The 26,074-nt window shown below is 35.5% G+C and overlaps 2 protein-coding genes across 2 annotated transcripts in view; both read right to left on the reverse strand.

Moving 5' to 3' along the window:
- Positions 1–22,715, reverse strand: part of Frl (formin-like protein) — a 43,151-nt gene extending 20,436 nt beyond the window's left edge. The window contains exon 1 of the mRNA XM_065344625.1: positions 22,121–22,715. Within this exon, the coding sequence (XP_065200697.1) occupies positions 22,121–22,327 (207 nt within the window). The 5' untranslated portion in view covers positions 22,328–22,715. The remainder of the gene's footprint in view (positions 1–22,120) is intronic.
- Positions 22,716–23,707: 992 nt separating this feature from the next.
- On the reverse strand, positions 23,708–26,074 carry LOC135831837 (ribosome biogenesis protein WDR12 homolog). The gene is made up of 9 exons (XM_065344636.1): positions 25,832–26,074; positions 25,643–25,728; positions 25,350–25,566; positions 24,905–25,045; positions 24,649–24,824; positions 24,484–24,566; positions 24,173–24,419; positions 23,963–24,095; positions 23,708–23,884 (listed from the first exon to the last, which is right to left on the reverse strand). Exons 1-9 carry the CDS (start codon positions 25,891–25,893, stop codon positions 23,755–23,757), a joined length of 1,275 nt encoding a protein of 424 aa, XP_065200708.1. The 5' UTR covers positions 25,894–26,074; the 3' UTR covers positions 23,708–23,754.

Consider the following 26,074-nt stretch of genomic DNA (forward strand, 5'->3'; position numbering starts at 1 on the left):
CTAGGTAGTAAAATTTTTCAGCTTAGAATAAATTCTTATAAATTTTTCCCTCGAAATTTCCAGTTAAAATGCCTTCCTCCGTCATTTTTTTCATACTAAAATCCAAGTTACATGAGTAGGAATTTTCTTAGCATTCTTACGTTGTTGTGATTACGAAACGAAAATAAGCAAAATACAATATGTATATGTCTGCGTCATTATTTTTATTGTAAAAAGGAGAAAATCTAGTTCACTGTGTTATCTTTTCATCAAATTAACAATATTTACATAGGACCAGCAAAAAAATTGAAGGCCCCTGCGGAATTTAGTCAAAATCCTCTAACAATTTTTTTTCGCGATCCACCCTGATGATTAGGTATACACAGCAAAAAAATAAAGGTTGAGATTTTTTAGCATAAGTTTATCGACAGTAAGATTTTTTCATTGTTACATTTTTTTTTTTTTTTTTTTTGGTAAATTTTCATCAGAAAACGTTTAGATCTGAAGCTAATGTTTTTAAGATAAGTTTTCCAAAATCAATGAGTGACAAATACTGAAATACTTAAAGAGTCTTACTTCCAAAAAAAAAATGTAAAATTTTGAATCAATAACCCTTTCTCCTATCTCCGACTCTCCGTATATTCCAACAAGTGCTCGGAGTCAGAGATAAAAACTTAATATAAAGAAAGACGCAAGTTTTTTGAAATGATGTTGACGCATTCTCGAAGTAAAATAGTTGGGTCTACACTCTACTGTAAGTGCATCAAGTATTCTTCTCCATAACGTGAGCACAATTCATTGCAAAAATTAATAATTTCACTTTTACATAACAAACATCGGTGATACAAGAATATGTAAAAGTAAGTACATATAAAAAAATGGAGTAAGTAAAATCAACAAAGTAGTCGACATGAAATTATAATATTATGACGTTGACATGATACGTAGTTGGTTGCCTGAACTCGCGTAGAAACGCATAGCAGCTTCTATAGGTAATCAACACTTGAAATCTCAGCAATTTTTATTAAATTTGCCAACATACTCAATTTCCTTCACATCGGCATCGAGGCACGAAGAAAACCAACGTATATGTACTTTTATCGTGAGTCATACTGGCAAAAAATAGGAAATTGAATCGCATTTTTATCGAGTGGTAAAAAAAAACTACATCTAAGCATAAATTTTATCCATTTTACGTGCATCTGACATTTTTAGCAAGTACATAAGTACGTATAAAATTTGCGTTCATTCTCAAACATTGTAACGTTGGTGTTTCTTTTTTTGTGCAACGAATACCATCTTTGGAATAAAATGAACAACGCAATGTTGCTATGCATGCATAAATCGCTGATTGATAATCTTATAAAGAGCAATTAATCAATAGCTTCAAGAAAACAAGTTCCTTTCACTATGATTGAAATACGCTCAGCGATTCATTCGTTTCTTGCTTATTTTATTACAAATAGTATAATATAGCTAGGTAGGTAGGTACACTCAGTACGAGGAAATTATACATACGTACGTATACATACCAGGTATATACTTTTACCTATACCTACACCCATACAGTACAGTTTATTATTGCAGAAAGACTACTCGAACCTATTATGTGCCACGATGTAGTAGTAAATACACAACCACGATACATTGAAAACACTAATTAGACTGAAACTTACTAGAAGCGACTCGACCCGCTTATGGGATATTCAACTATATACAAGTTCAACTTAAATAACACGTGCCTCCATTACACCATAGGAAATGCACAATTGAAAGTTGAAATATCCTAATAAATACTTATTTGACGTAAGATTCTTTCTTGCTGTCGGCGTGTCGGTGATTACTTATTATTACTCATTGTTCAGAAATTCCGCGCAATTTTTAATCGATATTACTTTTTTTTAAACGAATTCTTCTCGATGAAGAGGTAGGCAATAGGCATCTATGTGAAAGCTTCATCGAAATTCTAAACAATTATTTCAATGTAAGGAACTATTAAAAAATTCCAAAAAAAAGATATCTAATGAGAGGGGCAACTACAGTTTATACCCCGAAGTTCGGAGGATTTTGAAAATTTTGAGGGGAAATAATTCTAAAGGTGAAATGACACGAAAAATTTGAAATTCTACAATTCAATATGGTACGCCTCCTAAAATTTATTTTTCACCTCGCAATAAATATTTCCCGAAAATCTAACACGCAAGCGGACTAAATATGGATGTAGTAAGTTTAACTTTATTGTGATAATTTCTCACAATCTACACGCGTCAGGGTTCAATCTTTTCTGCAATTGGTCAAAAACCACACAGGCATTTAAGAAATTTGAATCACCGTTGAAAAACTAAAGAAAAATAATATGGCACAGGACATCAAATTTGTTCCTAATTAAGATACTATACCCATCGCTGTCTTTAGAAATTCGACAGTCGAAATTAAATTTGAATTATTACACAATGACCGCTTTTTTCAACATTTTTTTCTTTTGAATATCCGTACGCGAATGAACACACGAGTAGTCCATTACGTAAATGCTTAATGAATTCTTTTTTTACACGAATTAGAAAATTTCCATCTTGCTGCTTCCATACAATGTAAAAATTGAAAAATAATTCATCGAACCAAAACGAATTATGAGTTGGGAAATTTTCAATCCAACTCTATGCATAGTTCACGAAAAATGAAGTCTGCACAGTAATAAATACTAATTGAAAAAAAAAGAATAGTTAAATAAGCAAGTACTAAGTAAGTCGTTAGCTGAATGAAAAATTATTCGACAAATTTAACGCCAACTACTGTACATATAATTCATAAGTATGTAGTATAATATTTAAAAATTAGAACGGTATATTATGTACTAGTTAATCCAGCTACTAGTAGGTAATATTAGTTAATTACACGTTCTGCCGAAGCCTATAATTAAATATTTAACTCGAATCGGCCGCGAACTCATTAATTATGGTACTTTTTTGCGTACGTGTTCAATGGCTCGAGTGCAAAGTAGAATAAATTCTTTGCACATTTCAATTTTTAAATACATACAATAAACGTCTGAAAACGATTATTAGGTGCATTTGAGGAACCAATTTGACATACGTTTCATACATTCAGTTTCACACTATTGAGGTATTTGTGTATTTTACATTCAAGAATTTATAGTACATAATAGGAAGTCAGCAGATAGAAAACAGAGCGAGTCCAGCAGAAGGTTTCAAAATCAGTGTCGCCATCTTTTTACCTCGATCGGATACAGAAATTACTCAAAAAGATGCCATTTAGATGCCAAAATCCAAAAAAAGGATGCAAAACTAGATGCCAAATGAAAAATCTGTTTTTTTTAGTCGCTATAGAGAGTTTAAATATATTAAAATAGCCAAAAATTGCAGAAACTTTTGGGTGCTAGATTCTCGTTTGGATGCTAAATTAAAATTATAATTTTACTCATGTGGTCCTCCGTCTCTTCTTTAATTCTTTGTATTTTGAAAAGGTAGACCCGGTGGTACCGGTAGGATATGCTATGGTATAGTACACCTCCTGATTTTTCATAAATTCATAAAAAAAAACAGGATGCTAAAAATTGATTGCTAAAATCAGGATGTCTAACAAAATCTGAAAACGAAAAATAATGACCTTGGGAAGGACCTTTTGAAAGGACTTTTCAAGATTGAAAAATGTACCTACTGATACCCCTTCATTTTTACAAAATTGCCTAAAAAACAAAAGTTACCCAAAAGTAATCAGAAAAGTGAGTAAAAAAATGGGTGAGCAAAAAGCTTTCCACACAAAACATTACGTTTCATTTTCAGAGGTGTGACGAAGCAATGTGGGGGGGCAGGTTAGACTGAGAAATTTTTCCCAACTTTTCTCGCTATATTTTTCCAATTTTTTACTTCAGACTCCCCCCTTCACACCAAGACTTTTCCAACTAATTGGCAAGAAGTGGTTCGAACCATTTTTTTAAAAAGAGAAGTTGGAAACAAAAATGTCGAATAAAAAATGTATTTGAATTTTTTTATTGATTGGATTATGTTTTTTGGAATTTCTCGAGTTGATTTCTGCACATGTATTTGCGTTGTACATAGTAATGTTTGACATACTTTCTTTTTTTCTATGTACTTTAAAACCACTTTAGATTTGTAACAAATTAAATTTAAAAAAGAATTTCCTAACGCAAAATTTAATCTAAGGAAAACAAATTTATTGAAAGCTAATACACGGCTACTACTGTCCGTATGATATATTGACATACGCCAACTCTCAAGTCGCAATGCTTTGTATATGCGTTTCTAAGAAGATATCATTCTATAGTAAAAATTGCACCCATTTGTTTACACGTTCATAATCCACGATATTCGAGTATGTAGTTCCACATGCGATTGCGAAAATGACTTAATGAGGAAAAATATCCAATACAAAGTGAGTATCAGGTAAGTATCTCGCATTATTACCATTTTTCAACACGTTCTAACAATGAGTACCTCCCCATACTTGAAAAATTCAACTTTAGCCAAGTTCTCAAATTTGAACGACAATAAGAGCAGCCAAAAGCTACGTAGAAATTTAGAGACTTTCGAGGCTTGCAGCCTGGTGGCTGGTATGTACTCGAATATTTCACATAGACCAAGTCGATGAGTCCGGTACCTCATCATCAATTGATACGACCTCCTTGAATACATACGTGCGTGCGCTCATAACATTAAAGACAGACGAAGAAGAGAGGAAAGAAAGTCACAGACGCCAGTTGAGCGCTTAAAAAAGATGAAAATTTATCATCTCAAGGGTCACGGATCATTAAACTAATGACACTCGAATCACTAATCGACCACCATGTATTCATGCTCGAGCATTTTTTTCACATTTTTCTATCGTTGTACGTTGTCGGATCAAGTTGGCTATAATTTTGCTCAACAGGCCAACGATGGTACGGATATCAACTTTACTTATTATTATATCTTTGAAAGGAAATTTTCCGAAACGTGAAATGATTTTGTTACATTTTGTAATCGGAATGCTACAAAGAAAAAAAAAACAAAAAAATATATTGGGTTGTTTGTCCTACGCATTGCCAACGCTGAATGTGTACAATTAAATAGAATTTGGAATTCGCTTATTAGATCATCCACATACGACCATTCACGTTCATTTTATGTAAGTACGTACCTAGTATGTATTTTTGAAAAGTGCAAATGAAAAAAAAAATAAACAAAAACGGAAGCATGAATTTACAACCAGTTTTTTTTCCTACATAAACACGAATACAACGAACAGGCGATATGCAGCTACAATAGCCATAGCCGTAACAAACTCAGCGACGATTTCATCCGACGACCTCGGAAAATATGTCATTTGACTGGCGTAAGCCATAGGAACTGTTCACTTTTTTTTCAACATACCAGCACTCTCGACTAATCGTTATACAAAACAGGAAGTAACTACTTGCGAACTGCTGCTGCTAGTTTTTATATCGGCAATTCGCAAATTGTACTCGGACCGAAAACTTGAACTATTTTTCCGAACAGATAGACCGCGATTAAAAAGTCAAACTTTCAATAGCTCAGGTGCGTAGGTACGAGTAATTTAGTTAGACTGCGATTCTCGCACGTTTTTCAAATTATTCGTCGAATTTTTCAGTTATTTTTGGGAAAAAAAGAGTAATTTTTATTCTTGATGCATTAATTTTTGCCGTTCGATCCAACATTCCATCATCGTATCGCGATATAGCGAAATCGTCAACATGCGCGTAATATGTACATACTCGTACACGACTTTGTCCGTATTAGGTTGAGTAAGAAAACGAATAACATTATTTACACTTCGAACTGTACCAACCTACAACCTATAGTATAAACTCAAGAAGTCTTGGTAAATAGCAGAGTGTCACGATACCTGCAACATGTGAGTGAATCGCCCCTCAATGACGATTATTTCTGCATTTATGCAGATGCATTACATTCTCTATATCTGCATGAATAAAGTACAGGTAGGGACATACATATTAGATTGAGTACCGCATTACAGCTGACCATATGAAACTCGAGTAAGTTATACGTACGTAGGTACAGACAGGTACTAGGTACAAAATAAATACACAGAAAGTATATATAAAAATCAAGTGTAACAAGTATTCCTACGTTGACTACAACAGGCATTTGTAAGTAAAGTAAGTATACGAATCCTACACATTCACCTTATTTGTTTTTTCATCGATTATAAAATGATTATCTACCTGGTGAAAATTCCATTCTATCGATACATATTGGTATTTCTTCGAGAGAGGAAATGCATTCCAACCCACTAAGCAATTACACATTGAGAAAATGTCGTCCTACAGACTACAGTCAAAAGTGATCACCGCTAATTGGAGTGAAACTTTGCGCACAGCATGTACTCAAAGGAACATGTACCCTATTTATGGGGTTTCTGACATTGGCACCTGACCTTGCATAAACTGTCTATAGTTCAACGAATTTTACAAAAATGGGAATCTTCTTGAGCGTTCCTCGGATCAGCTGGTAATCGAAATTCTTGCTCCAACTCAATTATGCCGCTATTTCGAAAGTTTATCTGCTTAACAATGCTTCAGTTATTACTTTGACGCTTGTATAGCCAGAATTTCGGATTTGGGGTTTAACTGACGAATGCTGAAACTGAAACGGATCGAGAAATTAGGTACCTACTTCTAATGACATATCCAAGAATCAAAGTACTGGAATAATGAGGAGGGAGAACAAATGGGTTTTCGAGTGTTTTGATAAAGGAATTTCAATAATCCACACAATCATTCTGCATAGCGTAGATCCAAATGAGTATGCATATTGCATATCCTGGGAGAGGTCTATACATCTGTTTGTCAGTAGTCAGGGATCGCAACCTTTCAATCTCACAACAAAGTAATGAAAATCATTTTTCTCCATAATAAAGAACAGGTCACCAATCTGTTCACCTCCTGTCTGAAAAGGGCATATTTTCCGACTGCTTGGAGGGTGGCTAAACTAGTTGTCCTCCAAAAACCTGGTAAGGACCCAGATGATCCTGCAGGATATAGGCCTATATGCTTGCTGAAAACCACATCAAAAATACTAGAGAAACTAATATACAAAAGAATTTTTAAATACCTATCTAGTAATGACCTCATTGCTCCTAACCAATATGGATTTCAGCCTGGGCTCTCAACAGACCACGCCCTGGCAAAACTAATAACTGAAATTGACTATAAGCTTTGATGTTGCCAAGGCCTTTGATTCCATACCTCATCAAGTGATAATTGATGCACTTATTGATCATGGTATCCATCCAATACTAATCTGGATGCTGGTTGAATATCTAAAAGACAGAACAGTGCAGTACCAGTATAATGGTAAAACATTCAAGGCCAAGGTAACTAAGGGGTGCCCCCAGGGGTCTAACCTGGGCCCCCTTTTATGGATCATCATCTACAATGTAGTACTCAAATTCATGTTTCGGGGCTGCAGGTCAATTGGCTTTGCTGACGACTTGCTTTTTGTATTTGGAGCCAAAAACATCAATACCCTGGAACAGAATGCCAGAACTGCCATCACCCAACTCACTATTATGCTGAGTAAGCTTGGTTTAAGCCTAAATGCTGCAAAAACCCAGGTGATGGTATGTACTAGGAAGCACCACACTGAGCCCATAATAACAGTAAATGGTCAGCTAGTCACTACCTCTAGGGAAATCAAATACCTTGGAGTGATAATTGATCAAAAACTCACCTTTATACCACACTTCACTAACATACACAAGAAATCTCAACTGTCACTCAACATTATAAATAGATTGTTTGGACGCACCTATGGCTATGGTTATGAAGCAAGGAAAATCATGGCGCAGGGGCTGATCAACTCACTCTGGTATTATGGGTCAGCAATCACGCTGCCAGCCCTGAAGTACACATGCGTTCTAGAAAAAATCCGTAAAACTCAGAGAGCAACAAACCTGAAGATTATCTCAGCTTATCGGACAGTGTCTGATACTGCAGCCTCTGTTATTGCTGGGATGCTCCCACTTGACCTGGCAATAGCAAAAATGGCCCTTAGAAGAGCTGCTGACATAGGGTATCGCACTCAAGCTCCAAACCTAGACACAGGACCCATTACCTTACTGCACAAAGATTCCAATAGGACCAAGAATGCCTACATAATGCAAAACAGATCATTCTCAAGGCGTCAGCTGGATAATGAACTCACCTCAATGGCATACCAGATGTGGCAGAGCCGCTGGGATCTGGCTACAACTGGAAGAGTCGCTTATGAATGGATTCCTGATATAGCTGAGAGAATGGAAGGTAGCTGCGCACATCTCAAACCAAGCTTCTTCCTAACCCAGGCCCTCACAGGCCATGGTTTCTTCGCCGATTACTTGAAGAGATTCAAGATAATAAGGAGTAACCTCTGTGTATGCGGTAATCTACAAAGTCCACAACACCTCATCACTGAATGTACAAATACCCAAATTGCTGAGATCAGGGAACGGTACCCAGTAGAAATGCTTGATGTCACTCCCACCAACTTACAAAATCTGAATCAACTCATCAAAGAACTCTTTCACATCCGGGACTCCATTAAAGTTATAGCTGACAAATCTACCACAGATACTGAGGGAACGTCAGATGTGGATGATCCATCACCTTTAACCACACTATATAGTCTCCAAGAACTACCTCCTACTACCAGTATCACCAGCACACCAATACCAATGCACCTGCAGTCACCATCACCAGTCTCTATACTCCAAACACAACTAACACAAGTACCAGAAACCACCAACAAAAACAACGGAGTAACAAGCTTACCTACCTACTCACCATCAGCACTGAAGCTTGTGCCTAGAACAGTGCTGATAGCTAGCGAGCTACTCAAGAGGAACCAAGAGGTCTGCAGCAGCCCAGTCACACAACATTCAACTGAATCCTGTATTAGTTCGGAGGCCTCACAAGGAGGTGACCAGCATCATTCACCAGGGTTCGAAAACGAATGGCTAGCTGCAAGGAGAAACTTCACAGCAATTAACCTACCCAAATTCAGTCCAATGGTGCAACCTATCAACCCAATCCTGCAGCAAACAGACCACATACTTGGCCCACTTTCTTCACCAACCTCATCCCCTAGGAAGAGAATCATGGTATCCAACTCCCTTTTCCAACATACTACAGCAATGCCACACCCTGAGCACAATGTACTGTATTCTCCTGCCAACACAACTACAACAACATCAACAACTACTGCCCAACATGGCCGTGTCATCCGAAACTGTAAAAGCCCCCCTGCACACAACATTAGCACAACACTGGGAACAGGGAGATATAATATTCCTGTTGTACACTCCAGTCCAGTTGAGGGGCACAGCACATCAATACCAGTGTACAATGGTTGGAACAGCCCAGGCTTTCAACCCTGCAACTTCTCACCGTTAACCCTCACACCAACAGCTCACCAACATAGAATGGACTACACAAGTAGCTTTGAGGTCCAGTGCTCTCCAAATCTGATCCAGGTACCTATCAGCAAGGTGTATCCACCAATCAACTTGAACAAAACATCGCTGAAAGCTAAGCAGGTAGCAGACGCCTTTGAGAGTCACAAAAACAGAATACAGTTCATGCATGGAGGGGTGACTCCAGGCTCTGTAGCTGAGGAAACACCAAAACAAGATCATTCAACTTTCTCCATTGGTGGGAAGCTGGGCATCAAAAAACCTCCATCAAACTACACACCAATGGGACCATATGTAAACCGACACATCTTGGAGGATGTAAACCGACGAATAATATTCCTAAGGACCACCTTCCCCCCAACTCCCAGAAAGAGTAGCACTGAGCTCTCCACTTCTGTGGCATACCAGCACTGGGAAGAGGCCTCAAAGGAGGCTGAACCCAGGAGGATAATCTCAACAGCCCAGAGACAGTTGCTCACTCAAGGAGGCCTGGATCATCCATACTCCCTGATATTCAGTGACCATGTCTACATACCTGCTATGCAATACCTGGTGCTTCGTGGAATCCAAGAGCGCTTCTACGCCCCAGTCAGTGCTGCTAGTGTGGGGGATCTTCTCCCATACGAACAATATCTTGACATGCACGAACCAACACCTCGTGATGTCGAGACCAGACTCATCGCCTCTGCTGCAGAAGCAATGAGGAGAAGAAGCTTGGGAAATATGGCTTTAACAGCAGTTGAGTCCAACGGCCTACTCACGCTGGAGGAAGCCAATGAAGACATATTTCTTCAGGGACCCTCCTTTGCACTGGCACACTGTGTCAGCCAAGACCTCAGAATGTCCGCTGGGATAGCGAGGGACTTTGTCCGCCACTTTGGAGGCAGAGAGATGCTACTGACCCAACCACACAATGTGGGGGAAGTGGCAACTCTAAAGCGGAAAGTCGAAGGAACAGTGAGCCAGGGACATTATATAATATTCTGTGTCGTCACAAAAATCCATTACTACGACAAACCAACATATAAGGACTTCTCCCTTGGCATCCAAAATCTTGCCAGGGAATGTACCAGAAGAAAAATAAAAAAACTCGCTATCCCACGGATTGGATGTGGGCTGGACCAGCTTGACTGGGGCCAGGTACGGCCAATCATCGTAAGAGAGTTCAGGGAGATACCTATCAATATCAAGGTATGTAACTGGACCTCCCCTAACACCCGCTCTAAAACGAATTGATAGCACTTGTAAATAGATTATATAACAATGTAATAAAGTAAATATTCTCCCCAAATATATCTTATTTAATTTAATTTAATCTATATAGTACAATGTATGTATATTATTGTAGCACTACCCTAAGCTGAAGGATGGAAGAAACCTATGGTATGTGTCCATTCTCAGCATTCAAAACTACTCCAACGTTATCCACTATGTAAGGTAGGACCGAGTGTTCCCACTTTCACACATCAGAAATAATATCCTTTTGGACAATCCTACTCTAGGAGATCTCTTTCTGAGGTAGTTAAGGGTACAGTGGTGCCCGGAGACCTCCTAGGCCTACCCCAAAATGGGAGACGGGTCGGGGGTCGCTCCAAATCCGCGGAAGGGGGGAATGGGCTACATCCTAGGGTGACCACTCCCTCAACCCCGAAGTGGTGGGAGCGATTCTGGGATACTGCCTAGGAGCTCCGGGCCTTTGGCCTGGTGCTGGGGGGGGGTGGGTCAGCAGTCCCAACCAAAACTGGGGCCCCCCACTCACTGCGGCTCCAGGACCACTGGGTGGCCGAACCGTCCCCTTCCCCTCCTAGTTTTAAGCAAAATTGAAACACTCCTAATCTTGGCTTAGTTTAAGTTGTACATAGTCTTTATAGCTAAATTTTAGTATTAAGTTTGTAATTTAGTATTAGAATATACATCACCCTCCCCTTAAACTTAAGATTGTACTGGTATTATCTCTGCGGAAGGGGCGGGGCTTAGGCCCCGCCCCCTCACCGCAGGGATAAGTAATTATAAGATGTAAATATTATTCAAAATAAACCCTTTTTTTTTTAAAAAAAAAAAAAATCTCAACCAAGCTCTTCCCAGTTCAAAGAATGTACTTTAGCGCATTATTTACACGGTTATCAATTCACTTGTTATCACGATAGCCTGCTCAAAATCAACTCAGAGGACTGAAATTTGATACATAGGTAGGTACTTACTCATCCAAATTCTGTGAGTGTCTTATATGTGTTTTTAGGGATTACATTTCGTAAAATATCTACAGCAAAAAAATTCACAATGCAACGAGACTAGTTAGGTAGGTGCAAGAAATTTGTTTTGAATTTTTATGAAAATATAATAAGATTTCACTTGACTATGAACGAATCATTTCGATGTTCGATGCATAGTTCAAGGTCTAACTGGAAAAGAGAAAATTGCACTAATTTCTTCACTTCCAGTCAAAAAACATGTTCAACTTGGCCAATTTTTTTCAATACATATTTCGGTAAATTTTTGACGTTTTTGAAAAAAATTCTACAGTTTTTAAAAAATTGTCCTCTAGTTTTTTTGTTTTTTTCGTGCTCTTTTTCAGCTTTTGATGTTGAAAATTAAATTTAAAAAAAAAAAGAATAGATTTTGCTGTTCGAGCGAAGTGAAGAAGAAAGCGTTTGAAAATAAATAATTTGTGAGGTACAAAAAAACAAGGAAGTTCAACGTTAAAATTTCGTGCTTTTTGATGCTTTTGAATGAAATTTTGCACCCTTTTTCACTTTTTCGTGCAACGTGGTAAAATTTTACGCCTTTTTCGTTACCAACCCTGGAACTACGAACTCATTTGTCCCCACAAAACTAACAGTTAAGTACAGTTCAATATTCAAGAAATGATTAAACCACGTTTTGGTTAGAACTATGTTCAAGAAAATGGAAAACGCTTCTGGAAGGCTGAACGATGGTCATATATTTTTTTCAATGAAGCTACCTCACATAGGTACAAATTGATTAACCAAATCATTCTCAAGAGATATTCAAGGTGAAAGAAACAAACGAATATATACTGAACAGTTGGATTTTCAACATCTCGTGCCATTGTTTGGGATTTACAACGACATGGTATCGTAAATAATTTTCCCAACACGTATAAGATTTTCCACATGGCGCAATGAATGCAAACCTAGATCCAACTAACCTACGATATTTGATCCAAAGTATTGGAATCCTTGGAGAAAAACAATGAATAAAACGCGACACTTCGGTAGACATAACTATACTACATAGTTATTATTATAACAATATATAATATTACACTCATAGAAATAGTGTACTCTTATAATATCCCATAAATCTCTTATCAATTTTGCAGCCATCACAGCAAGATAATGAGCTGGAAAATCACAAAAGAAGATTTTCCATCAACACGACATGAGTGACAAGTGCGTTTCCACAACATAAAATCACATTAATGTCATCAAGATCACCTTCGGGGTAACGACTATACGGTCATTACTTAATCTAACTGGTATTACAGAAAGCAAAAAATCAATTTACATTTGCTTACTATATGGACGCATAACTTATGCTAAGTCTAAAATCTCGATCCAGTTTTTATATTGCAATTCGCAACGCATAAGTATAATTTTTCGCAATTTATCACGCCAAGGTATTTTACTGAAATCATCAACGTACCCTGTAGAGGATTTGGCATTCGTCGGATACTGTTTTCCTTATTTAACTGAAATATTACTCAGAAGAATAAGGAAAAAATATGTACAGGTTAATTTTTTCATCTCAATCAAATTAATTAGTCAACAACATGAAATTACGTAGGCGTGCAAGTTAATCAAAATTACATTTTTTTCGTAATGAACCTTGTTAATATCTGATCATTGATCAATAGTACAAAATATATAGGTTATCAGATACCTACACCAATACCTGAATATCTGCGTAGAATGATTTATGGTTTTAGCATTTGAAAAAGAAAAATGAAAAAAAGGTCACCGAACGCGAGTCGACGAATAGAATTAAATGCCGATGATAAAGGGCGTGGTTGTAAAAATCTGTTAAGTTGGCGGATACCTATTTTAATATTTTCATCAATTTAAAAGGGTTGCTTATCCCGTTCATTCCGCTGGTATGCGTACCGAAGACGTGAAACTCCAATAAAAATTGATGTGAACTCTGTTTACCTTTTTACTGAACCTCGAAATTCGTCATCATTAACCTTTAAGAAAAAGATAGCACATTTAGTTCCTGTGTACAAGTTTTCCATCATGAGCAAAAGAATCAATGTTACTTAGAATTTTGGTGATTACGATGAGAGCAAGTGCTTCAACAGAACAGGTAATTCGTAAATAGGAACGGATCAAACATTCTATTCATATCAGGATAGAAAGTCGAATTAATTCAGGAAACCACTTTTTTTCTTCAAAAAGTTAAAGAACTTCATTAAAAAAAATATTTAGAAAAATTGGGAGGATCGCCTCAGGAAAAAATCTCACGAATTTAAATAAGCAGTGCTTCTGCACTCTGCACAATGCACATTCTTTAATGGAGCACAAAAAGTCCACTATTTTTTTCAAGATGAAGTACTTTTTGAATTTTTACTTTGAAGGTATAGTACATACATATTATTTATGAGACAAAAAGCTCTAACCTATTTCCTGAATACTCCAGAATCAGGTGAAAACTTTATGTTGAGAATTGAACAGATTACAATATGAGATCCGATAAAACCACTATTATTATTGTGTTTCAAGTATCTGAATCCTACTTCAATCCATTTCAACTTTTTTACGCAGTGATTTCACTTCAGTCATTTAAATCCACAGACCCAACACATCGTGTAAGAAGCCATTAATAGAAGCACTTCCATACCGGAATACACACCTCGAAATGTTCACTTCCTTCGTCACGTCTCAATAAGAAATTGCCGAAAAAATCACCCTTTCATACGACGAGAACTGAAGTCACACGAAGATACACTTTAAACGGGTCATTTACACTCGAATAAATCTTATAGGACCGATGACAGTCATGAGAAATTACTTACTCAACATTGTGTTAATCAGCTTGACAAGTTCACCCATCACACGACGATTGAACATCCTCATTACCCGAATTGTTTACCAACACTCCACCTCTCTCTCTTCGCTTACAGATTCTCATCAAACGAAGTACGTTCACTTCATATTCGGTTTACTTTAAAGTAGCATCACTAGCATTTACTCGTACTATCCATTCATACAAACATTAATTACATGCATATACGATACAATATGATGCTGGTTAATTCAACTATGTATGTGTACTGTGCAGTATCTGAGAATATTATACTGTTCGAGATGCCGACGATGACGTCAATTTTATTTTTTTTTAAAACGGAAGTAAAAATTCTATCCCTGTTGTATGGATGAATCATCTTCCTCCAATACAGATTTTCTCCCTTCGGTTCGCCTGAAATATCTCTCGAACATCGAATACGTTTCGTAACTTTACTCTCATCTAGACACCGTTGCCAAAAATTTTTGAGGAAAACGTCAGATCGTTGATTAATTCATCATTCGTTTCAGATAGACGACTCAGTCAAATAAATCGGACAACTGTTGATAATTAGGTAGTCGGCGAAGTATTTGCGAAAAAAACAAAAACAAAAAAAATGGGAAATCAGGAAACGAATATTGAATATTTTATACGCTAATTACGACGGATGGTCTGTAATTAATTCTCTTTAAACGCTGATCTATTGTGGTTTCGAATGGAATAATTCACTTTAATATGTTGAAGGGGGCCTGAAATCACCGCCATACCACGGACAAGTGAATTTCATGTGCGATTTTGTCTAAAAAAATGAGATAGTTAGGTGGGACTAGGTATCTGATTAGTGATAATGATACTATTTCGGTTAGATACGAGTGCTTTCAAGTTTCTTATGCTATACAAATTTGGCCCCTAAGGAGCCTCTATTAATTATCCTGTGAAATTTAATGCTAATGAATGCAATTTTTAAAATTTTTCAGTTTTTGTTTCGGGTACCCCGGACAAACTATTCCGTTGTGTTGCTATTTAGTATAAGACGAAGAAACTATCGAATTCATAATGAGAGACACAATTAATTACCTATCGTAATCTTTTCAAAATTGGTATGAGGAATTCTAAAAAAAAGAAACAATTTCATTGATTTTCATAATATTTTTCATTTTTTTTTTTTTTTTTTTTTTTTTTTTTTGAAGACGAAGTTCTTTACATCGTGATTATAATACTTATCTAATATTCGGCATATCAACGCTATTTTGATCATTCTGTTATCAAATTACTCACAGAGCTGCACCTCACCTACGCCTTATGATGATAATATCGCGTAAAATTATGATAATTATACGAAAAAAAAAACTATTATTCGATAAGTTTATTTTTAAACAAGCCGAATGGAAAGACGCGCATTTGAAATGAGAAAAACACAATTTTTATTGGGATGAAAATGTACATGGACTTTATGAAACATAGGCACCTACATTCTCAAAACTGGTTACCTCTTGGCTAGAAATAATAAATTTCAAAAATTAATACCTAGACCTACCCACCCAGTATCCACTCGCAAATTGGAAAATATATTCCTTTAATCACCCAACGTTGCTAAATTCATAGAGAGAAGAATGAATAGCAGTTCAGAACAAAATTTCAACATAGGTGGAATGAAAATCATGCAGACAAAAAATAATATCTCCAATAAAAATTTGTTTGCTTGAAATTTCGTCAGGGATGGTTTTTTAACCTTCAAGTATATTTTTCTAATATTCAATAGTCAAAAAGACCCGTACCTGGTGGATATTAACGCTCAAATTTGATATAAAAGGCCCACAGGGTTCAAAATGTGGATTACCCTGACTAAAAATTTGAAAATGTCCAAATTTTAAAGGGCAAAGCAAGGGTGAACATTATAAAACGGTCAAAATATAAATGTCCAAAACTCGGCGTTCAGTCCAAAGAAGGAGGTAGGGTCCGGATTTTATCGTATTAGCCTCGAAAGAACTCGATCTACTCGTACGTTCCGGCTGCTCCAATCTCTCCAAAATGACCAGAGAGTCCGTTTGGCATGTATAAAAAAAGTGCCGCAGATAAACCTCTTGCAGACTTCAACTTTTCAACACCTCACCACTTTTTTCCAGCTACGAAGTAGTGGATTTTCGCGTTTTTTTTCTAGCCGATACAACTAATACGAGTAAATTTGTCTCAAAAAACTTGAAAATTGGATTTTTTCTGAGCTTATTCAACCAAAATGATTGCCACGTTTTCATTGACTCATACAAAATCGCATTCTTTCAAAATCACAAAAACATTACCTTAGACAAGGGATTCTTTTTAGTCATGAAAGCGAATTCAGTTCGTTTTTTCCATGGCAGCTTCTTTCATTTCGCCAAAAAATTTAATGATATCTTAATAGGGCAAAAAACATCTTACCTACGGGATGAATCATCTTCCGATATCCAATATTGCACTTTTCTGAGAATCATTAAATGTACTTGGTAGTTGGCTGATACACCACGCATAAGGAAAACCGGTTGGTGAAATTTCGAAGAACACGATTATCATGAATATAAATATATAATATATGTACATACGTACAAAGACCAATCTGAACTTACAATTACACACACCGGTGCAAAAAAAACAATAACTTGCAAAAATCACCATTTACTTCATGTTTTGATCATAGTGGTATACGCAAAATAAGTGGGATAACCCACGTGCAAACTGGCACAACGTAATTTTGAATTTAAATTCGATAAAATTCTTCCAAAAATTTTCTAACCGTAATTTTGTCATCACGTTAACGCGTTGGCGCCAACATTACATTTTTTATTAAACAAGTCAATTTTTTATACCATAATCTCGTACAAGCAGAATTTTCACCATCAAAATTCACCCACCTAAAAGATTATTCCTTTTAAAAGTTGAGACAACACTGGCACTTATATCGGTAATAGGTTCTTCTTTATTTATCAGCATTTTTCACCACACGACAGCACGGACAGTCGGACATGATGGTAAACACGAAAGCCCACCTCCTTAGTGCCTCAGTGTTCATATTCATTCAAGCTAAAAGCTTCAGTCACCATTCATTATTTAGGTCAACTTTCTTTCTCGATGGAACAATATTATAGCGGTATGACAACGACAGATTAACTTTATAGAGCAATTATACGATGACACAATTTGATAGTGTTTATATTTACGATTTGACGTAAAGTTGAAGGGCATTGGTGAAAATATGAAATATGCTACGCGGAAAAACCTTCTTTCAATGACAGCCGATTTTCACAACCAAATCAATCCTTCTTAGAGGTATCTACATGCGTTATCTTGCGTTGGAAAATAAATATCCTCATTTTAGAATCAACCAACAATAAATACACATATTTCTTGCTGCAAATCCATCCAAATCAACGCAATTTTCTATAGTTAAAATTTCAAATACAAAGATTCCAACTACGTTCAACAAATTTCGACTGAACGTTGAATTGATCGCAACGAAGAGTAAACGACCCTAAAATATGTTAGTTACTAGGCGACATTGTACACAATTCAATAGGTATCAGTTAAGTATACCTACGACAAGTTGCATTCTTTGAAAATCCAATCTAAACGACAGAAAATACATTTGAAATGCTCGTCACACTTCAAACCTTTATACATGAAAAATACCCAAGATAATAAAACCACATTATTATACTACATTCGAAGCTAATGAATTTAAAAACATATATATCCAGCAAAGAAAAACCATGAACTTTAAAGTGATTCATTAACAAGACAGTAGAAGGAAAAACAGGCAACAGCTTACAGTTCTACATCAACAAAAAGAATATTATTCATGATTTGACAGATTTAAAAAAAATCTCCATTATGACGAAGTTTTAAATTCAATAATCCTCTAAATGTCGTGCATAAGGTACACACAGGTATAATGCTCACCCAGACCACAGATCCATGAAAAAAACACACTAAACGATGCGTGATGCTATAGGTTTTTAACCAGACCTAAAAACGTTTTTATCATGGTCAAACACGCATATCAACGGTCGCTAGACATTTTCAAAGAAATTATTCCAATTTCTAAGCTGAATTTATTCAAACTACATAATATGTATATGTTTCGCAGGTATGAAAATTCTTAAAATATTGATTTTTTTAAACAAAAAATTGTTAAAAAAATTATGTGGTAATTTTTAAAGCCGATAGACAGTAGTAAAATGAACCACAACGAAACCACAAAATGCATTGTTTTAACAAACTTTAAGCGAAAAGTAACTCATTCCACCAATAAAAAAATAAATCAAAACGGATTCCAGAATATTTCAAAAATTCATTAAAAATACTTTCAAAACTGTTCAGAAAACCAACTCCTATAAAACGATCAATCTTGAAAAAATTACACAAAAAATTGAAGGTAAATGTTCCTTACATGTTGAGACTTCCAACACAAATCATACCAAGATAGTAACCTTCAGAAAATTTTTACATAAATTTTATTTGAAATTGAAAAAGAAAAATTCGTTCATAAAATAATCAGAAAATCGAAAACAACTGACTTCGACGATTTAGATTGAAAAGTTACTATAAATTAATGTTATTCTGAAAAGGTACCAAACACGAGTTCTGTCAAGTTTGGCTGCAAAGTTGGAAAAAAAAATACAGAAAAATGACTCAAAAGATACTTACAGTTCGTTATGTAGTAAGATATTGAAAAAAAAAAAAAAGAATCAAAAACGAAGAAAACTTGAATTATTAAAAAATTAAGTAATAAAATATGGGGAAAAATTAATGAAATTAGGTAAGTATAAATTAGTTTTCAAAAAAAAACCCTTACAGAGTTTTTTAACAAACAAAAAATTGGAAAAAATTGGTCTTTTCTCAGGTGTACCTCACTATTTGTGTGTAATGCGTGTAATATTATGTTATTTATATGTATGTACTCTCAGTAGTGTTGTACTTCACCAAACAATATATTGTAGGTCTAGGTACCTATGTGTATTCATTTTCATGTGTAATTTATATCTCACTAAGTGCTTCGATCAAAAAATATCACATAATATTGAATCGCGTGACCGGTAAAAATTATAGGTATTTACAATGGAAAACTTTTTCAATTACTCGATCATCGTGTTCTTTTATATAAATTAATAAACTAAATTTCATCAACAGTGCAAAGATTATGTATGAATTTTGAAGGCAGATTGTAGTTTTAAAACATAGAAATGGCAGTTTTGTTTCAAATTATTCAACTTCTGCAAAAATGAATGATTTACTCGCGCTTGAATGCTTCTTCCTTTCACCTAATTGCATTAAACGATAAGTACATACAAAAATGTCGTATTCGCTTTACAAAGACGAATATGATTTATACAGAAAACACCGTCATTTATGTAATGTACCTATAGACTGGTACTATGTCTCTTACGTGAGATAATTTTTTAAAACTATAATGGTAAAGTAATACGACCAACGACTGAAGAAAAACGACACACTGGAGGCGATAATAGAGTAATAAGAGAATTCTATTATGGACTTACATGAAATTTAACAATTACGATGCACATGTATAGTTTTGATACATACAAACATAACACAAGGTCCTTATTATTACAAGAACCGAACCGAAGTTGAGGACTAAACTGTAGATTCTGATTGCGACTTTTTGACATCATTGACTAGATGAATAATATATTTTTACAGTCACGATATAGCCATTGTTTTCGTCCAGCATTGTTGCCAATAGTTTCATCTTTTTGAAATTTATATTCATCTAAGAATTAAAAGTCGGCGGTGTTGGGATTCATTCTAAAGATGTGCTTCAGGTAGGTAGTTGGTTCTCAATTATTATCAAGAAAATGTTACTTTCAAACGGGTAACTAACCTACAATGTGCGCATGTACAAGTATCTATACGCAGTACATTTTCATTAATTAATCATATCGGCTTCAAGGATTGGGTTATTTATCTCATCACTATATTGTTGTACGAGCTCATTGTTTAATTCAAGTTTGAAATAGCTGCATTCTTTTTGTTTATATTTTGTTTAAATTAAAATCGTAACTGGCTTTCATCATTTCAACAAAAAATTTCATTCGAATATGTACAAAGAAATGTGCAAACAAAAATTACAAAATTTCAATTTTCATTGATCCTCAAAACTTGAACCAGTCCTTTTGTACATAGGTATAAAACAAATAATACGCATAGGATTATCACCATTTAGAACTTTTTTTTCGGACTTAATAATTGCGCAATTGTATTTTTAAATAGGTAATAGGTATACAAGAACAATATCTGTGTAGTTGAACTGCTCGACTCAACTAGCTCCATAACTCAGATCAACTTTTGTTTTACCATCCATCAAGTAGGTATTTGAGACTCTTTTTTGATTGGTATCGGGAAAGTGTACCTACTTAGGACTTACAGGGTGGACAGAAATATCGTGAATCCCAGAGAAAGTTTTTCATTAAAGATATAGGTTGGCAACGTGAAATAGGTAGATGCCATGTTGGTGGAAAGTAAGTTATCATCATATCATCTCAGTCCAACAACCAATCATATGCTATCATTATTATCATTCACTGTGACCAACCGAAATATTTAGCAGAAAACTTTATTAGGGGTTCACGATATTTCTGTTCACCCTGAGCATTAAACTAGGTATTAAAGATTCATCTGGAGTAAGGTCCATTAGAATATGGACATGTTGGCCCGGAAATATTGACCACGAAATGATAAGAACTTAACTCGATGCGATGCATTAATTCGCTAGTTAAGAACTTTCTTAGAAACTTGGACAGGAGAGGTGAAAGACGATAAAATCATCAAGACAATAGACGAGTTCTCTTCAAGAATAGAACGATACAGTCGCCATCTTTTCACATCTGTCTAAAGCAGTATCTCCGAGTGCATAAGATGAAATGCCATCTGTATATCTGTATCCTGTCTCAATAACATAAACATGATGCGAATTTTCAAGATTGCACCAAACATAACAGCAACAGTATTTTCCATAAATACCAAATAATATTCTATGAAAGATGATTAAACAGACTGATGAAAATTAAACACAATTGTAAATAAGTGTTCATTCAATATGCCTATATTCAAAATGTTTTTCGCAAACGAATATCTAAATCTTATAACCATGAAAACAGACTTCGTTGATATCTTTACTGATTAAACACGGATTTCAATCAATTATTGAGAGATAGCAAAGTAATCCCGTGACTATAAATAAAAAAACCGCCAATAGCGATTTTCAGTTTTGTATGAGGATAGAAGAATTGATATGGAAGAATGATGGATTGATGGGGGATAACCAATTACATTTTATCATACGATGTACCGCAGCGAATACACAAAAAATAATGATACAACTGATACAAGGTACTCATAGGTTCGTATTCTTAATTAGAAAAAGCAAGTAGAATTCATAGATAAGCTGTTTTTTTTGCATAGTTCACGTATTGATTGCCTAAGCCAAAACGGTGACATGTATTATACCTTGTGCCTTAGCACTATGATACATATTTTATTTATGTGTTCAAGGAAGTACCATTTTTTTAAAATCCCAAGTTTTCGTGATATCAAGTATCCACTCGAATACCTAATACATACACGTACTTGTAACTATCTTGTAATAAAACAATAACAATTGAATTTAGGCACTCACCAGAACTTTAGTAAATCGTCTTTCCAGTTCATTTTGATCTGGCATAGGTAATTTAGTGCGTATGCTGAGACGGACATTATGAGTTCTTGGTAATTCGACTGAGGGAGGCGATTCTCCTTTATTACTTTGTGAATTTCCCATCTTCAATTCACCATTCTGCTTTTTAGATTTTAAACAACAAAACACATTCACCTCACCATTCCGCATTTAAATAAATTTCGTAAAAGCAACAGGTATCTAATCCAAAAACTCACGGCGCGCACCGAAAACACAACTAACTAGACATCGTAGAAGGTAGATATTCACCAAACGACGGAGACAACGAACCAATACAAGGAACGCCAAGTTGTAATACAAATACAAACATCTGACATACACGTTATTCAAGACCGCACAACCGCCACTACGCTTTGGAGTTCGGGTTTGTAATAACTAGACGCAGTTCAGTTGATGTAATGCCGAATGCTGAGGGTAGGCAGGCAGAACAGAGGAGAGAGAACTCGAAGTGACAACATACCGCTTATACACCATAGTGGTGAACTGAACTGATGTAAACTGTTGTACTTTATCCGACGAGCTAACTTCATCACAGTTTCATCAATGGAAAATGAATGAGAAACAAAGACGAACTTATCCGAATACGTAAGTTAAAAAAGGACAAAATGAAAAAAAAAAACAAAATTCAAAATGCGTGTTTACTTTTTACACAGATCTGTGTTTAGTAACTGGATGAGGATTCAGATTCAATCAGAAACGTTATCAGGCGTTACGGTATCATTAGGTTTGTTCGTTTTTAACCAGGTTTCTTACCCGGGTAAGGTTAAATCCAGAGACCTGTTATAGGTCTTTGGTTAAATCAGGGGTAAAAAGTGGAGAGCGGAGTAAGGAGAGTAAGGAAAGTGTAGACCCGGTTAGACCGAGTAATAAAAACGAACAAACCTATTATTGGTTTGGGTTGGGTTACCGTACTGTTACTATCTGGTTACTATAGTCGCGCTACGCAGTTACGTTCGGTTCGTAGTCGACTAGTCAAACAATAAATTAAAATTTAACCAATAATAAAATTTTAATAATTAAAATTGAATAATATTCATTAATCATAACATGATAGATTTTTTCGATCATTGTTAATATTTTGTTACTATTGCAAATTTGCAATTGCCATGGTCATCAAGTTTGTTGATTACTTATATTCAATTATTCTATTTTCCACTTTTCTTTCGATCTTGGAGGAAAATGAAATGAGGAGACGAACGATGAATGGATTCAGTGTTCATTGTTCAACCAAACTTCTACTCCCAAGTCCCAGTTCTCCTGAATTTCATTTCCATCTGTTGGTTCGTCTCACATATCAAAAGTCAAAATCACGTTCGTTTTTAGATGTAGAAAAAGCGCTGCAAGGTACAAAAGTACATCTCTCAATCGGTAAGTAGTTACAGTTCGTTGAACTCGAAAGCAAGAGAATCACTATCATAATCAACACCAAAATCTGAACTTGAGTGAAAAACTCAGAAGAGAAACAAAATAACGAAAAAGAGATAATAGATAATACACCTGCCTATTATACATCAAAAATCAAGAAAAAAATTTAAACTTCCTGAATATTTAATTTCATGGTACATAATAAGATTTAATTAATGCTCAACTGAAAATAACCTCACAGTACTATCTGCACCACCAGACACGATTAAGCTCGCTTTAGACCAATCGCAACACATTATTTTATCTTCGTGACCAAGTAAGTCGTACAAAGGCGTGTTGGAGCTGTAAAAAAAATTCATTACAATGAATTGCTCATTTCTTTCATAAATCTATAGTGATTGCATCACAATAGCAAATTACCTTCTAATATCCCATAATTTAAGATCATTATCGTAACTACCCGAAACGAACAAATTTGGATCTGTATTTGACCATTTCACACATTGTACCCATTCTTTGTGGGACATGAACGTTTTCTTCACTATGCTTCCTTCTATTATAACAAATTTAGAGAATATTTAAAAAATATGTACAGCAAGTAAACGGTTACCAAAAACTTTGCTAAACTACCATTTGATCTAGGGTCATACAGCCGAACACTTCGATCTGCACCGCAAGTTATGATCAATTTGTTTAGGGACGAGTAACTAGCATTGAAGATAGATTTATTAGCAACTAATTCAGTTTTCATTCCGCCGTACTCGACATCCCAGATTTTTAATGTGTGATCCCACGATGCTGACAGAATCTCATCATCATCAGTCCATTGAATCGCCGATATGGCTTCCTTATGTCCTTTCAAGGTTGATTTAGGTATCTAAAAAATACACATCGAAATAGAATAACACCATGTGAATACACGAGCAAGTAGGAATTCTTACCCTGGTAAATAACGCATCTGGTTTTGATTTACGTCTTTTAGCAGCTATTTCTTCTTCCTCTTCATTGACGGGTGCAGAATAATCTAAAATACACGAATTAAAGAAATGATAATCATTCATAAATACACTTCACGTTTGTCATGCTTGAACATGATGTAAACTCACCCGTCGACCAGATTTTCAGGGTAGAGTCCCAGCCTCCTGTAGCAAATATTGACTTCGATGGTCTGACATCGAGACAATTTATTGTTCGTTCGTGTCCTCGACAAATACACGTACTTCTCACTTCATTTTGTGCTCGATCCCATTCCCAAAGCAAAGCAGTTTGATCTTGAGAAACGCTGAATTACACATCAATATTATTGCTAATAGCAGCATCAAAAATGAAAATATTTTCATAAATAATGCACTCCAAAAGTACCTCACAAAAGTTGCTACCGAGGAATCGGCATTAATCCATGATATTCCTTTCACCGGTCCGGTATGAACAACAGCACTGCTCAAATGTTTACCTTTGATGGACCAAATATGAATCGAATTGTCGTAACAGCCAGATAAAATCCTATCACATAAAACAAGGAGTTAGAAAAGGATGCAAATTCATGGTATATTACTTTTAGGTGGGAGGGAAAGTAATTCTCGACGAACGCGAGGTTTGTGACACAAGTGAAACTAGAGTACCAATGGAAATTCGTTGAGAATCCTTTTAATTCCTCTTCAAAAAAGTTTGTTTCTCAATCGCGTGGTGGAAGAGGGAACGCACATTGAGCACTTGCGTTTAACGAGCGGAAACAAAGTACCATTTTGATTTCTATGGTAAAAAAATGGTAAAACACAAAAGCGGAGAAAAAAAACATGCAATATACCATTTATCAGAGGCATGCACGGCTGACACCCAGTCGTCATGTTGCAGGCAATCTAATGGTTCTGGTGAAGGCACAGCTTCTATGTATTCAATTAGTATGTCACGTTCAGTTGAAATTCCGTTCGTAGTCAAATATTCGTTCAATTTACATCGTAGAAGTTCTTCATTGACAACAAAATCAAATTGTATCTTTTGTTTTTCAATACTGCTGCCATTTTCTACAAATGAAAAATCAATTGATACAAATTTATAAAACATTTTAGCTCAAGTCGTAATTTAATTTGCTATACACACCGAAAATTATTTCATTCAATAAATCGTTCAATCCGGCTGTGGTTATGTCACTCGGAACATAATAAGGGGTATCGGAAACAGCATATCTAAAATGAACGTATGAACAAAAATCCACCACATTAACATCACGATTCCCAAAAATTTCTTTGAAAAGAGACGTAACCGACATAATTAATTAAATATACATACTTCTGTTGTTTTGTAACAAACTTTATCTGTAATTGAGAATCCGTAGTGCTAGTTTGTGCCATTGTCTAGTTCTTCCGAAGATTGTTTCAACACTATAGAAACACACAACTCATAACTCAGTTAATTTTCTGAATATGAAAATCAATTCTATTATTTATACTTTTAACATCTATCTACATGAAACTGAAAGATACTGAATACTGAAAGATGTCCATGTGCACTCTACTCACTACTGATTGATAA

Source organism: Planococcus citri, chromosome 1, assembly GCF_950023065.1.
Source record: "Planococcus citri chromosome 1, ihPlaCitr1.1, whole genome shotgun sequence".
Classification (NCBI taxonomy): domain Eukaryota; kingdom Metazoa; phylum Arthropoda; class Insecta; order Hemiptera; family Pseudococcidae; genus Planococcus; species Planococcus citri.

Excerpts from the sequence above, each read along its gene's own strand:
- LOC135831837 (XM_065344636.1), bottom strand. The coding sequence starts at position 25,893 with ATGGCACAAACTAGCACTACGGATTCTCAATTACAGATAAAGTTTGTT. Across the intron at positions 25,729-25,831 it reads TTTGTTACAAAACAACAGAA|ATATGCTGTTTCCGATACCC; the intron begins GTATGTATATTT and ends CGTTCATTTTAG. Across the intron at positions 23,885-23,962 it reads AAATTATGGGATATTAGAAG|CTCCAACACGCCTTTGTACG; the intron begins GTAATTTGCTAT and ends TTTTTTTTACAG.